Raw genomic sequence first — 15,192 nt, forward strand, 5'->3', positions numbered from 1 at the left:
TTTTCCTACGCTCTTCTCAGCGCCTGAGGAGGGCTCTGCATACAGTGGGACTCAGAGTGCTTCCTGACTGCCATCTCTATGAAGCAGACAAGTCTGACCATGTGAACAGAGGAGAGGGGCAAAGAAGTCACCGCAGAGGAGCCATGAGGACAAGGGAGGACTGTCATAACGAAGAAGAGCGGCTCACAGCTCCTGGTGTGTATTACACACCAGGGACTATGTTAAGTGCTCCACACATACCTCATTCACTTCTCACGGGAACACTACAGGGTAAGTATCCCTTCACCCACCTCACAGATGAGCATAATGAGGCCTAAAGGTTAAGAGCCTTGCTCCAGGTATACAGCACCTTAGTTAAGAGTGCTGACTTTGGTGGGGCACCTGGACGGCTCAGTCGGTTGAGCATCAGTGAGTTCAAGCTCCCCATCGGACTCCCTGCTGTCACTCACCAACCCCCCCCCACCCCCCGCCAAGCCTGCTTTGGATCCTCTGTCTCCCCCTCTCTCTGCCCCTCCCCTGGCTGTGCTCGCTTTCTCAAAAATAAATAAAACTTAAGAACAAAACACAACACAAAACAAAACAGAGTGCTGACTTTTGTGACCAGGAGCCAGATCCACACTGTCTGGCCATGGACCCTCAGCTGGTAAGGGGCAGAACTGAGACACACACATCTAGGACTGCCTGGCTCCTAAGACAGTGTCCTTAACTTCTATTCAGAACAGAGTCCAGAAACCCTGTCCCGTTACTTCCCTTTTCAATAGAGCTTCACTCACTTCCCAAAGTTCCCTGGAGTCTGAAGCCGGACGACAGAGGAACCAGGAGCTGGGCCTGAAGACTCCCACAGACCCAGACCCTGCCAGACTAGCACCTTCCACGCAGCCGTGGCTCAGCAGCCCCCACTCCTGCTCCACTGACAGAGAATCTCTCTGCAAAGTGCCACTTCTCCCCAGCCTTCCTCCTGGCAGGTTGGGCCCCAGCCCAGGCCCACCCAGCACAGCATCACTGATCATAATAATCATGGTAATGAGAGGCAGTACTATTATTTTTAATTGTAATTTGTAGGCAATTGTGCCCAGCGGCTCTTGGCTGCCGCAACCAAATACACAATCACATAAAACACAGCAAGGCTGTTAAAAAACACAACCGAACCCCACGCTATGCCAGGAAGCTCTGACGCATCCCACCCTTCCTGCTTTCCCCGCACGGCCACAGGAGGGGGAGGGAGAGGAGCAGGGGTGGGGGCAGGAAATTATGGCAGATCCCGGGGGTGGGGGGTTGAGAGGCATCTGTTAATTACAGCTATTGAGGAAAGAGGAGAGGTAGTTGTTGGGGCTTGAGAGTGGGAAAGTACAATTGAAAACCAAGTTTGTCTATGACAAGGGATTACGGATCCTAGGAAAAGTCTGTAAGGGATCATGGGTCTGGCGTTATTAAGCTTTAGCTATTCAGTCATGGGCATCTCTTAAGACAAATTGGTGGGAATTAGGACTGTAATATATCAAAAACTAAATATGTGTTCCAGGTTCCAAATGAGTTCCAGTGAATTTGGGGGTAGTTATGAGATGCCATGCCTGACAAGGAGCCACAGAGCTGCAGCCCAAGATGCCCCAGGCAACAAGCTTCAGCTTCAGCCAGTTCTACTGAACCCCTCCTGTGAACCATTCCAGGACCAAATGGTACTAAGTGCCACTTCCTCCTACTCCCTGTCCCTACTTCTGTGGGCTGACTACTGCCCATGTGCTCCTGGGTACTGGCTATTCCACCTGAGAACAGAAAATAGAGTGTCCCCTGGAAATGTTTCTTGGTGACCTAGTAATATGGCGGTCCTTCCAGTCTGGTTCTATCTCCACCCAAGTAGAGGTCCCTACAGGGAACAGAGAACGCTTGTGTTAGGTACTCCCAACACTACTGACAACAGACCTCTCCCTGTCCCCTCTTCACACTTTCGGGAATGTGTGACTCACGGTCCCATCCTGGCATGTCCTTCAGGCGCCATGGAGTCAGTGATAATCAAGTATCCTCTGCAGAAGGATCATGGCCCTGCTGCTCTGCGATCCAATGGGGAAGCTAAGGGCTTGTGTATCCAACAATGAGGAAAAAGTAAAAGTCAGGTAGCTACTCAAGATGGACTGAAATGTGTTGACTCTGTTCCTTGTATGATACACGTGGGTGTGTCTTCTTGGAAATGTCCAGTTACCACAGGGTTATTATTCCAGGTTATTCCATTCCAGTTTGTGAAGAGAAGTGTGTGTGTGTGTGTGTGTGTGTGTGTGTGTGGTCAGATGGCTATGGCCCAGAGAAAGTTTATTACCCTAATACTCTGGGGGTAAGGGAGGAGAAGGAAAATGATGAAACTATCTGTTCTTTACAAATCCCTTTGGTGGAAATACTGACAATACTTCTCTGGCATTAAGTAAAATCTCTAACATCTACACTCATGGTATCCTGGAAATTGCACTGAACCTGGAGTCAGGAGACCAGGTTTAGGCCCATCTTGACCACCAGCTACCTTGGTGACCATGGCAGTCACCCCACCACTCTGAGTGTTATACTGAATATCTATGACTTTACATATCTTAGTAGATAAACCTGGAGCACCTTACAGGTGTGCTAGGGGTTTTCAAACATGCATTGGTTCAAATTCTGAATAGATCATATGTGAGATTAAAACAAGATTAACATCCTATATGCTTTTAAAATATATATAAAGCCGTGGAGGGTACTCCTAGGTCTATTCACATGTAAAAGAGAGAAAGCTACTGTCCCTAAAATACTTATTGAGGTATAAGTATTAAATACTAAAGGACATAAATCAAAGGGTACGGGCTTCAGAGCATGGTCAGTGTAACCACTTAAAGATATCACCAATATAAGCAAGGCTCATGGTGACCACTTACCCCACAGAGCCATGAAGATGGAGAAGAAGACGGTGGCAGGGTTGTCAAACAGGTGGCTTGCCTTTGCTGTACCACAGGCTGAGCTGAGGTTCCAGTAATCACAGGACTTGTCACACAGGGGACACATGGTGAAGGCATTCTGCTGGTCACACATCTCTTTGCTGCAGTTGAGAGAGGCTGCTGGGTCAAGTGGAAGTCAAGGAGGACCCACCCCAAGCAAATCATCCTGAAAACATCTCCCACTTCCAAATCCATGGCTAAGCTTATCAACTCCATAGGTGAGGTGTGTTAGAGATGCTGGAATTGGATTCTTTGCCATGAGAGTTTTACTTCTGCATTTTGTCAAAGAAACGGATGGGCCACTTCTGAGGTGCGGATCCCCGTCACTAGGAGTGTCCTAATTAGTGAGCATCTGTCAGAGATGTTGTACACTGAGTGATGCCTTATCAAGTCCCCTCAAAATGTGCTGCATCTATGAGGTTGGTGGGGAGCACCGATGACTCTGAATCCATCACCTGCCTGAAGTCCGATTCCACCACCATCATATCAAGCCCAGGTTGTCTTCTTAAACCCTGATGGCTGCCCCAAACAGGTGTGGGACTGGTCATGGGGAGAAGCAAACCAAGAGTCTGGCTGGATCAACACAAGCTCTTACTTCTTTCTAAAGAAGCCACGGGAAGAAGAATGGAGTCAGAGCTGGGTTGGAAGTCTCTTTCTAAGTGCATCAGCTGCACGCCCATTTGTAGAATGGGGATTAATACCCTCAGCATAATAAGAATGATCAAAACTGTGAAATGGGGGATGCCTCAGTCAGTTAAGCATCCAACTCTTGATGTCGGCTCTGTTCATGATCTCGTGGTTCGTGAGTTCAAGCCCCACATCAGGCTCTGCACTGTGTCAGCATGGAGCCTGCTTGGGATTCTTTCTCCCTTTCTCTCTGCCCCTGCCCCACTTGTTCTCTCTCTTCCTCTCTTTCTTTCCCTCTCTCTCTCTCTCTTAAATAAATAAATAAACTTAAAAAATTATTTAAAAAAAAAACATGAAATGGGATTAGGGAGAATGCAAGAATAAGGTAAATTCTTCCAAAGTCTAGATTCTATGATACTTGTAGAGAGAAACATGAGTCAAATAACCATTGGTTATATTCTAAGCTATCCATTCTATTTAATGGACTAATGAATATAGTTGAAATTCCATTCACTCTTTAGGTGATTAGCTAGATCCAATAAATTCAGGCTCATATGAATGCTTGCAAATAAGAACCAAAGAACTACCAGCCCTAATTGGCTTCCCCAGTGTCCTTCCACACTACATATTGGTAGGAAAATGAATGAACTCATCACTCTGGTGTGTAATATTTCCCCAGGGGGAATGGGTAGATGGTTAAACTCATTGTTTGAGGGAAAAGGGTGGAGAACTCGAGATTTCATGAAAATGAAGCATTGGCTGTTCTCAGAGAGCAGCTGGAGACACAGTCTTAGCGAGGTAGGAGGTACTACACTAAAAACCACAGCTGTGTTTCCTCTGGAAAGAGGCAGCAGAGGGCACTATAGAGTACGGCTGACAAGAGGGAGGCCATTGCCACAGTGAGCTGGCTGGCATCCTGTGTGCTAAATCAAGTGCTTAGATGAAACCTGGAAGTCAGGGGATGCCTGGATCCAGCTCCCTTCCGTGAAGAAGTTGAAGGATTTCCCTGAGGGCTGTCACAGTCTGTCAAGTCCCAGCTTTCAGGCTTGTTTTTAATGAGCCATTAAGCCCACAACAAGGAAAGGCCTTCTGTGTGAGAGAATGGAAACTCTAAGTCTCTGAATAAATCCTCATTCCTCCATTGACTCGCTGTGAAGCTGTCCATTGGCAAGTGTCAATAGGAGTGAGTCACTCACATAGACAATATTAAATAATATCTTAATAGTAAGTTTAGCCATGCAGGTTTTACTTGGGCACATTCTGTTTTTTTTTTAAGTTTTCTTTTTTTGTAATGTTTGTTTACTTTTGAGAGAGAGAGAGAGACAGAGACAGAATGGGAGCAGGGGAAGGGCAGAGAGAGGAGACACAGAATCCGAAGCAGGCTCCAGGCTCTGAGCTGTCAGCACGGTGCCCGACATGGGGCTCAAACTCACAAGCCATGAGATCATGACCTGAGCCGAAGTCAGACACTTAACCGACTGAGTCACCCAGATACCCCATACTTGGGTAAATTCTTATTGGTAACTGGAGAGCAAGGTTTATTCTAAGTCTTCTGGGTCAGACAAGTGTCCGCTGTATCACTGAGGAGTTGTTATTTTCAGAGATGAGACTACCCTCTTAGAAAACAGATTCACACAGAAAACTGTTAGTCTGTATAAATTATAGTAAAGAGCTGTGCTTTTAAGCCATGTTTGAGAACATATAAGTTCCTCAGTGCTGTCCTTAAGTATGTGTGTCAGGGACGTCACTTTGTTGTTTGGGATTTTTTTTTTTTTTTTTTTTACACATAGACTTGGGGGAGGGATAATCCTGTCAACCCAATTCTAACCAAACCCGGTCAATGCTTTAAAAAAAAAACGTCAGGAATGAACACAGTGTCAGCAACTTGCTTGGTGCAAAGCACTTTGAAACTTAAGTGCTGTGTCATCAATCATTTGTACAAAATGGCAGCCATTGTAACATGGAGACTTCTCAAATCATTTACATTTGAAGTCAGAATGCTTTATAGGTATTGGGTTGTTTTGTTTGTCTGTTGGATGCAAGCAATTTGAACAGAATTCTGGAGAAATTCTGCCTTAGGAGGATATTAAAATGACTTTGTATTCTCTCAGAGAAGCCGTCTCTCTAGACAAACTGAAAAGACAACTAGAAAGATGAGGGAAGCTCACTAGAACTGAAATCACATCTGGGTTATTCACCAGCTGCATAATCCACAGATTTCTTGTTAGATGCATATGTGGCTATAACTCATATTTCTTCAACCTATCATTTTCTCTAGAAAGCATAAAAGGGCTGATAAATGGTCTGGCAATCAGCTGAACCAGGACCCCAAGGTGAGTGGTGTTCTTAATCAGTAGTAACTCATTGCTCACAAATTAGGTGATACAGGGCTGTGCTAGCATGAAGGGAAGAGGTGCAATACGGCATTTATTCAAGAAATTCAGACACAACATTGCTATTAAGGACTCAGACCTAAAGTAACCATTTTTTTTCAACATGGTTTAGATCAATCAGATTTTTTTTTTTTAAATGTCCCAGTCTTTCCTACGCATGTAAGCAAATGCCTAATAAATGGAATCAATCCCTTGGTTAGTAAAGTACTATAGACAAGTCATGTACATATGGAACCATTTATTACTCATAAGTGATATTTGTATCTCACATATCAAAGTTGTGGGTGATAAAAGGTACCATTCAAAGTTCCACATAATGTAAATTTTCTGCTTTTGATATTATACTATAGTTACATGAGACACAACCAGTGGGGGGAACAGGATGAAGGATACAGTGGGTCCTTTGTACTATCTTCCTATTAATCTATAATGTTTTCAAAATAAAACATTTTTTAAATGATACATAGATAATAAATTCCAGGCTTAATGTCAAAATACTCTAAAGTAATCCCAGGAATTACTTCTGCAAGTTTTTAATCATGCTTAGGAGTAGCTGACAGACACAGATCCCAGAAGAGTATGAATTTGTTTAGATTCAGTATTGGGACTTAAAGACTATCCTTTTGTTGATTGAGAGTGGTATTTCATGAGTTTTCATCAAGCCCAAAGAGCTTGGATTTCTGATGGATACACAATTATGATTAAAGAGCAGTTCTTTTAAAAAATTCTTCATAATTTGTTATCATTTACATCTTCCTTATTTATCACACCCCACCTTAAGTATGCAAAACCAATAACCAAAATTTCAATTTTATAACAGTCAATTTCAAACTTTTGGACTGTGACCTACAGTTTAAAAAAAAAATCTTTTAATCAGATTCCAGTATACAAATACATACTCTCTCCCCTATAAACATACTTAGATAACTAAATAAAATCTCATAAAACAATATCTATACTTCCTTCTTATGATGAATACTGTATTATATTTCACTCTACTCTATCCTGTCTTTTTCTGGTTCACTTAAAACATAGCCATTCAACTGATTCTTTAATCCACTAGTGGGTTGTTATACATAGTTTCTGAAACATTACACACTCTTACAGGTAATAAGATACACCTGCAGTGATAACAATGATCTTTTACATGACTATATACCTGCATATATACAAGCACATGTGTATAGATATATATTTTTCAGCATGTGTAGACCATGATAATTTCCAGCTAAAATGGTCACTGTCTCATGTATTCCCAGATGGGCAACCAGGGCAAAGGTTCTAAAACCCAACATTAACCAGGACGCTGATGCCCACCCCCCTTCTCCTACACTGGCATCGGCTCTCTATGCACAGTATGGAGTTTTCCAGTTTGGATCAATCTGAGGCCCAGCTCTCTAGGGATCAAACTCAGTAAAGGGAAACATGGGAGCCATGTTTCCTGAGAAAGCACCAGGCAAGGCCAGCTGAAGCTACTTGGCTACCAAGGAAGATATAAGCCCTCTGGGGGACTTCACATCTTAGCGGAAAAAGCAAAGATGGGAGCAGGAGGCAGCAGAGGTCAAACTGCAACCCTGACAATTATTAGTTGTTGAAGTTGGGCAAGTTAGGTGACCATACTTAGCATCAGATGAAAATAATAACAGTTTACAACCATTGATCTCTACAGGATCAAAAAAACTAATACATGAAAACCACCCAGCACCATGCCTGGCACAAGGTAGGCATCTAGTAAGTATCCATTCTCCCCTTGTGCTCCATGGACTGAAGAAAGCAGAACCTCTGCTATGTATCTCATGTGACAAAGGTCCCAGAACTCCCAGTCAAGAACGCCAGACAGTTGGTCCTGGAGTTTTACACACAAAAATATCCAAACCCTTGTCTCTTATCTCAAGGTATTTTGCTTTATTCTAACCACGGGCAATGCCTATTCCAGCTTCTCTAGTTTACAAGACCATTCCTATAGACAGACATGGTGGGAAGAAGAGCTACCTGGTTCCTGCCATTGGTGAAACCTTTTCCTCAAAGGAGCACAGCTCTTGGCCCTTCCTCCAGAATGGCCACTACTTCCTCCAACTACAGTAGACATCCACAGTCTGCCCGGTGTCCTCATCCACCTGGCTACTGAGGGAACATCCTGCTGGTACAGTGTGATCCCGGCCCACAGCCACGATTGGTGGCCCAGGGCCCTCCGCCTAACCCTAAGTGAGCCAACAGGCCTTCTTCATTCAGGACCAATCAAGTAGAAAGCTCTAAGTTGTAACACCCATGAGCTATTAGTAGGACTGTTTACATCCAATGGAGAAAATCTGTAGTGAAACAAATATGAGAAAGAACCAGAGACAAGAGATAAACAGGGAGTCCCTATTTCCATTGTCTCTTAGGCTAGCCACATGCCTGCCACTAGGTTCCCCCGACACACCCCAGAACCCTTATGATAAATTCGTTTTGTTGTTGTGGTGGTTTTTTTTGCTTCAGCTACTTCATGTTGCACGTCTATCACTTGCAACTGAAAAAGTATTAAAATACACTAACCCACTAACTATGCTTCACTTTTCAAGGACAGTGCTGCAGACGGCAAGAGATTTAAATTTGAAATATAAGTGTCTCTCGTGTCGCTTGTACTTTATTTCCACAGACGTTGACCCTTTCAACAACTATTTATTAATATTCTACTATGTGCCAAACATTGTCTCCTTGAATCCTCACAACAACATCATGAGGTACGAGTTATTACCACCATTTATAGCCAAGGGAAGGAAGACTCAGGGAGTGAACTACCCAGTCCTACAGCTAATACGTAATGCTGTCCAGCCTAAAGGATGCTATTTTTAAGTGCTTATATTCTTTGTAGTCTCTCTTTTCACCAGAAGGACCAGCCTTTATTCTATCTTTGGCTGTCCAAGAGCCTCACCATGGGGCCTATCACCTGCAGTTTCCAACTTCCTGAACCAGAGACTGAGCCCTCCTTTCCAGAACTGCCTGCTTCCATGGTCAGCCTCACAGTGTTTGACCATATAAACATGCAATCGCCACCCAACACCGCTCAACATCTCCTGACTTGGGTCTTTATAGAAAACCAGAGAAAAGAGTAAGTCACGAAGTTGAGGGGGAAACGCATTTCTCAGGCATGATTTTTTTTCATCAGGTATAATTCATCTGCCCATATCAGACTTAGGCCCTGGAGAAGAGCTTAAGTAGGAGAGAAAGGGAGCCACCCCAGCACAGCTCTGAAGCCATTCCCAGACTCTGTAGTTCCCAGATCTGTCTCTGGAGGGAAGTTGCATGTGCGGCAAGGGGAGGAGAGAATAGAGGGTAAGGACTTTGGAAAGAAGCGTGTGAAATGTACTCGCAACTGGGATGAATCGCCAAACTACTGCCATGTGGGAACTGAGCCCTCTTCTTTAAAACCGTCTCACCTGGGAATATCTTCTTCGATTGTTGCACATCCATAAAGAAACACGATCACCCCGATTACAGAAGATGGGATGAGGAATGATGTATATAATCCCAGCCAGGCAAAATACAGTCCAATTTTTTCTCCAAAATACTTTCTGTAAAAGAAAGAAAATCGCAACACATAGTAAGAACACCATATACATTCCACATTTCTGTTTGTTCTAAACCTGACAATGGGTTGGCATAAAGGAAAAGAAATGGAAGTTAGATAGTGAAACAGGGACCTCGGCACAAAGATCAACGGGTCTCTTCTGATATGAATTACGTTCCCTTGGAATCACACACACACACACACACACACACACACACACACACACCTGCCCTGGCTATTCCTGTGCCATAGCTGCAGGAAGGAATCCAGCCCTAACAGCAAGCTGAGAATATGCCGTAAGTTTTGGCATCTTTACCAGACAAACATGAAGGACACATCATCATCTCATAAGTACTACAACCCACAAAAAACCACACCTTTTCAAAACTTGCTTATATGAACAAAACACACAAAGTATATAGTTGGGCATGTATACTTGTGTACACAAACCATAAAACCCATAGAAAAAGGACTAGATGCATTTTGGTAAAATATTAGCAGTGGTTTCTTTAGCTGACAGGATGATGGGTGGCTTTTTATTTATTTTTCATCATTTTGCATTTAAAAAAAATTTTTTTTAACATTTATTCATTTTTTGAGAGACAGAGCATGAGTGGGGGAGGGGCAGAGAGAGACAGGGCGACACAGAATCCAAAGCAGGCTCCAGGCTCCGAGCTGTCAGCACAGAGCCCAATGTGGGGCTCGAACCCACAAACTGTGAGATCATGACCTGAGCCGAAGTCTGACGCTTAACCGACTGAGCCACCCAGGCACCCCTTATCATTCTGCATTTTTAAACTACTTTGTTAATGAATTATTTTCATTTAAAAAATCTTTTTAAAGAGAAAATTAACCAGCCATTATCTTTTTGATCCCCATTCAGGAATGTAGTAAATTATCACACCAAGTCTCTAAAAAGGGATTTTTTTTCCTTTAAACAAATATTGGTTATGGATACCTGATGAGAAAACTACAAGTAGATTTTACTTCTTGAGAGCCTCTGACATAAAACTCAGGAGGGACAAGGGAGGGCAGCCCAGTCTTTGATGTGAGAACGAAAGAACAACAACAGAGAACAGAATCTATTTCTCTACTACCAGAGGCGCTGACTGCGAGGAAATGGGGCTTCCACCCTAATGGCAAGAGAAATCTGGATAATCTGTGACATCAAACTTCCCTTGAAGTTTCCGTCAGGGAGTGGAAGCTGCAAGGTAATCGTGTGAACTGAATTGAAAAAACAAAAGCAAAAACAACAACGACAAGCCCCTCCCAGGAAAGATGGGACATGTGAACACTTTCAGATTTGGCAGAGCATGGGAAGAAAAGGCAGACACCATAAAAATGGGCACAAACAAATAGATATAATTTTTTAAACCTTAAAGGTTGAGTATAGGTTAGCATGACATGTTAGAAAAAATGGCAGCTCTAGACACAAGAGGGCTTTGCGCTCACTCATAAGATCCTAGCCAAGGACCGCCACTCGGTACTCAGGACGACGGTAACGGGCAAGGTCAGAAACTGGAAAGGGCCTCCTTAGTTGCAGAGAGGCACGAAAGCACACCATCTCCCAGGACCATCTCTTATTCAAATCACTGAGTGGCAAGGATCAGCAGTCTGCAGTGAGGGAGGGGCAGGAGAGAGACCCCTCTGTGGCAAAGGACTGCTGACAGCTGACGGTGGAAAGGGGACAATGAGGACAAACTGTCAGCACTTCCAGGGCCCACGTGAAGCACATGGTAATAGCATCCCACTGCTGAAGGAATGTGAAGCCTGTCGTATGCTGCAGATGACTCTCACAACAACAAAATCCAAGCCATGCCCAACCTCTGACTAGGTTGACTCTGCTCCCCTCATGACAGAAGAGGTATAAGCCCATTTCAGTTTTTCTTATTTCTTTTAGGTTTATTTATTTTTTTGAGAGAGAAATAGAGAGACAGAGAGCACGCAAGAGCACACAGGCGGGGGAAGAGCAGAGAGAGTGAAGGAGAGTCCCAAGCAAGTCTCCATGCTGTCACCACAGAGTCCGACATGGGGCTAGATCTCACAAACCATGAGATCATGACCTGAACTGAAATCAGGAGTCAGCTGTTTAACCGACTGAGCAACCCAGGTGCCCCAAGTCCATTTCTAGGTGTAAATACCACTTACCTCAGTTTCTATGTCCTTTCATACACAATGTTCAGAAAATTCAATAAAAAAAAAATCCTGAGTAACATAAAAAATTAAACACTCACTGTCAAGAAATTAGGAAATCAACAAAACCAAAGTTGCTCTAGATGCCAGAATTATTAGGGACTTTAAAGTAATTATAATTCATTTTTTAAGGAAGAATCTAATGCAAAAGATAGGCAACATGCATGAGAAAATTGGGAACACCCATAGAGAGACGAAAATACAAAAATGCAAAATGGAATTGCCAGAGGAAAAAAAAAGCAATAATGGATATCAGATATGAGAAACATCTTTATTAGAGTGCCTTAGCAGGAGACTAAACACAGCTTAGGAAAAAATGAATAATTCTGAATATAAGTCAACAAATATTATCCAAACTAAGACACAAAGAGAAAGAAAAGAGGAAAAATATAGCAATCAAGAGCCATAGGATAATATCCTAGGGTCTATCATATGTAACTGAAGTCCCAGAAAGATAAAGAGAAAGAGACAGAAGAAACACTTGAATGGATTATGGCTAAAAAAATTTTCCAAAATTAATCGAAAACAATAAAACACAGATCCAGGAACTCCAGAGAACCCCAAGCAGAATAAATATAAAAACAAAAACAGAAACCCACATAGCTAGACAATATCATAATCAAACTTCTGAAAAACAAAGATAGAAAATCTTTAATTAAGCTGGGGTGAGGGTGAAGGTGAGGTGGGGAGGGTATTATATGCAAAGGAACAAAGATAAGATTTACAGTCAATTTCTTGGCAGAAACTATGCAAGCCAGAAGAATAGAGTGTCAACCTTAAAATATGGAAATTAAAAAAAAAAAACAGTCAAAGCAGAATACAGAATATTATGTGACATAGTGCTTCCATGGGGGATAAAACTAGTTCTTTGGAAGCCAAAACTATCTTAGGTAGCTTTCAGGTGGTTTTTAGGTCTCCAAAGGGCCACAGTACATAAACAGATACATAGTATATACATGGTATTAAAATTTCATGTAGCAATAATGGAATAAAGGCAGAGAAACACTGATATCAAGCAAAAATAGTGATAATGTCTTATGGAGTTTATAACGTATGTAGGAATAGGATAATAATAGCACAAAAGACAGGAGAGAAGAAACCAAGATATACTGTTGGAAGGCCCATACCCTGTGTTTGAAAGGGTATAATATTATTACTTTTTTAAAATTTATTGTCAAATTAGCTAACATACAGTGTACACAGTGTGCTCCTGGTTTTGGGGGTAGATACCCGTGATTCATCACTTCTATACAACACCCAGTGCTCATCCCAACAAGTGCCCTCCTCAATGACTATCACCTGTTCCCCCCACCGCCATCAACCCTCAGTTTGTTCTCTGCATTCAAGAGTCTCTTATGGTTTGCATCCCTCTATGTTTGAAACTATTTTTTCCCCTTCCCTTCCCCCATGGTCTTCCGTTACGTTTCTGAAGTTCCACATATGAGTGAAAACATGTGAGATCTGTCTTTCTCTGACTAACTTATGTCACTTAGCATAATATCCTCCAGTTCCATCCACTTTGCCACAAATGGCAGGATTTCATTCTCATTGTCAAGTAATACTCCATTGTATATATAAACCACATCTTTTTTTTTCAATATATGAAATTTATTGTCAAAATGGTTTCCATACAACACCCAGTGCTCATCCCAAAAGGTGCCCTCCTCAATACCCATCACCCACCCTCCCCTCCCTCCCACCCCCCATCAACCCTCAGTTTGTTCTCAGTTTTTAACAGTCTCTTATGCTTTGGCTCTCTCCCACTCTAACCTCTTTTTTTTTTCCTTCCCCTCCCCCGTGGGTTTCTGTTAAGTTTCTCAGGATCCACATAAGAGTGAACACATATGGTATCTGTCTTTCTCTGTATGGCTTATTTCACTTAGCATCACACTCTCCAGTTCCATCCACATTGCTACAAAGGGCCATATTTCGTTCTTTCTCATTGTCCTGTAGTACTCCATTGTGTATATAAACCACAATTTCTTTATCCATTCATCAGTTGATGGACATTTAGGCTCTTTCCATAATTTGGCTATTGTTGAGAGTGCTGCTATAAACATTGGGGTACAAGTGCCCCTATGCATCAGTACTCCTGTATCCCTTGGGTAAATTCCTAGCAGTGCTATTGCTGGGTCATAGGGTAGGTCTACTTTTAATTTTCTGAGGAACCTCCACACTGTTTCCAGAGTGGCTGCACCAATTTGCATTCCCACCAACAGTGCAAAAGTGTTCCCATTTCTCCACATCCTCTCCAGCATCTATAGTCTCCTGATTTGTTCATTTTGGCCACTCTGACTGGCGTGAGGTGATATCTGAGTGTGGTTTTGATTTGTATTTCCCTGATAAGGAGCGACGTTGAGCATCTTTTCATGTGCCTGTTGGCCATCCAGATGTCTTCTTTAGAGAAGTGTCTATTCATGTTTTCTGCGCATTTCTTCACTGGGTTCTTTGTTTTTTGGGTGTGGAGTTTGGTGAGCTCTTTATAGATTTTGGATACTAGCCCTTTGTCTGATATGTCATTTGCAAATATCTTTTCCCATTCCGTTGGTTGCCTTTTAGTTTTGTTGGTTGTTTCCTTTGCTGTGCAGAAGCTTTTTATCTTCATAAGGTCCCAGTAATTCATTTTTGCTTTTAATTCCCTTGCCTTTGGGGATGTGTTGAGTAAGAGATTGCTACGGCTGAGGTCAGAGAGGTCTTTTCCTGCTTTCTCCTCTAGGGATTTGATGATAAACCACATCTTCTTTATCCATTCATCAGTTGATGGACATTTGGGCTCTTTCCATAATTTGGCTATTGTTCATAGTGCTGCTATAAACACTGGGGTACATATGTCCCTATGAATCAGCACTCCTGTATCCTTTGATAAATTCCTACTAGTACTATTGCTGGGTTGTAGGGTAGTTCTATTTTTAATTTTTTGAGGAACCTCCACACTGTTTTCCAGAGTGACTACACCAGTTTGCATTCCCTCCAACAGTGCAAGAGGGTTCCCATTTGTCCACATCCTCACCAACATCTGTTGTTTCCTGAGTTGTTAATTTTAGCTACAAAGCTGTAATCATCAAGACAGTACAGTACTGGCACAAGAACAGACGCATAGATCAATGTAATAGAATAGAGAACCCAGAATTGGATCCACAAATGTATGGCCAACTAATCTTTGACAAAGCAGGAAAGAGTATGCAATGGAAAAAAGACGGTCTCTTTAGCAAATGGTGCTGGGAGAACTGGAGAGCAACATGCAGAAGAATGAAACTGGGATCACTTTCTTATGCCATACACAAAAATAAACTCAAAATGGATGAAAAACCTAAATGTGAGACAGGAAACCATCAAAACTGTAAAGGAGAAAACAGGCAACAACTTCTTTCACCTCAGCCACAGCAATTTCTTGCTCAACACATCTCTAAAGGCAAGGGAAATAAAAGCAAACTGAACTACTGGGACTTCATCAAGATAAAAGGCTTCTGTA

General features: G+C 42.5%; 1 protein-coding gene across 4 annotated transcripts in view; it reads right to left on the minus strand.

Moving 5' to 3' along the window:
- Positions 1-15,192, minus strand: part of ANO2 (anoctamin 2) — a 341,730-nt gene that overhangs the window by 153,358 nt on the left and 173,180 nt on the right. For all 4 annotated transcript variants that reach the window (XM_045061286.1, XM_019834398.3, XM_019834399.3 and 1 more), the window contains 2 exons: positions 9,397-9,531; positions 2,898-3,058 (listed from right to left, as the gene is read on the minus strand). In XM_045061286.1, coding sequence (XP_044917221.1) covers positions 2,898-3,058; positions 9,397-9,531 — 296 coding nt within the window. The remainder of the gene's footprint in view (positions 1-2,897; positions 3,059-9,396; positions 9,532-15,192) is intronic.

Source organism: Felis catus, chromosome B4 (assembly GCF_018350175.1).
Source record: "Felis catus isolate Fca126 chromosome B4, F.catus_Fca126_mat1.0, whole genome shotgun sequence".
In the NCBI taxonomy this organism is placed as follows: Eukaryota; Metazoa; Chordata; class Mammalia; order Carnivora; family Felidae; genus Felis; species Felis catus.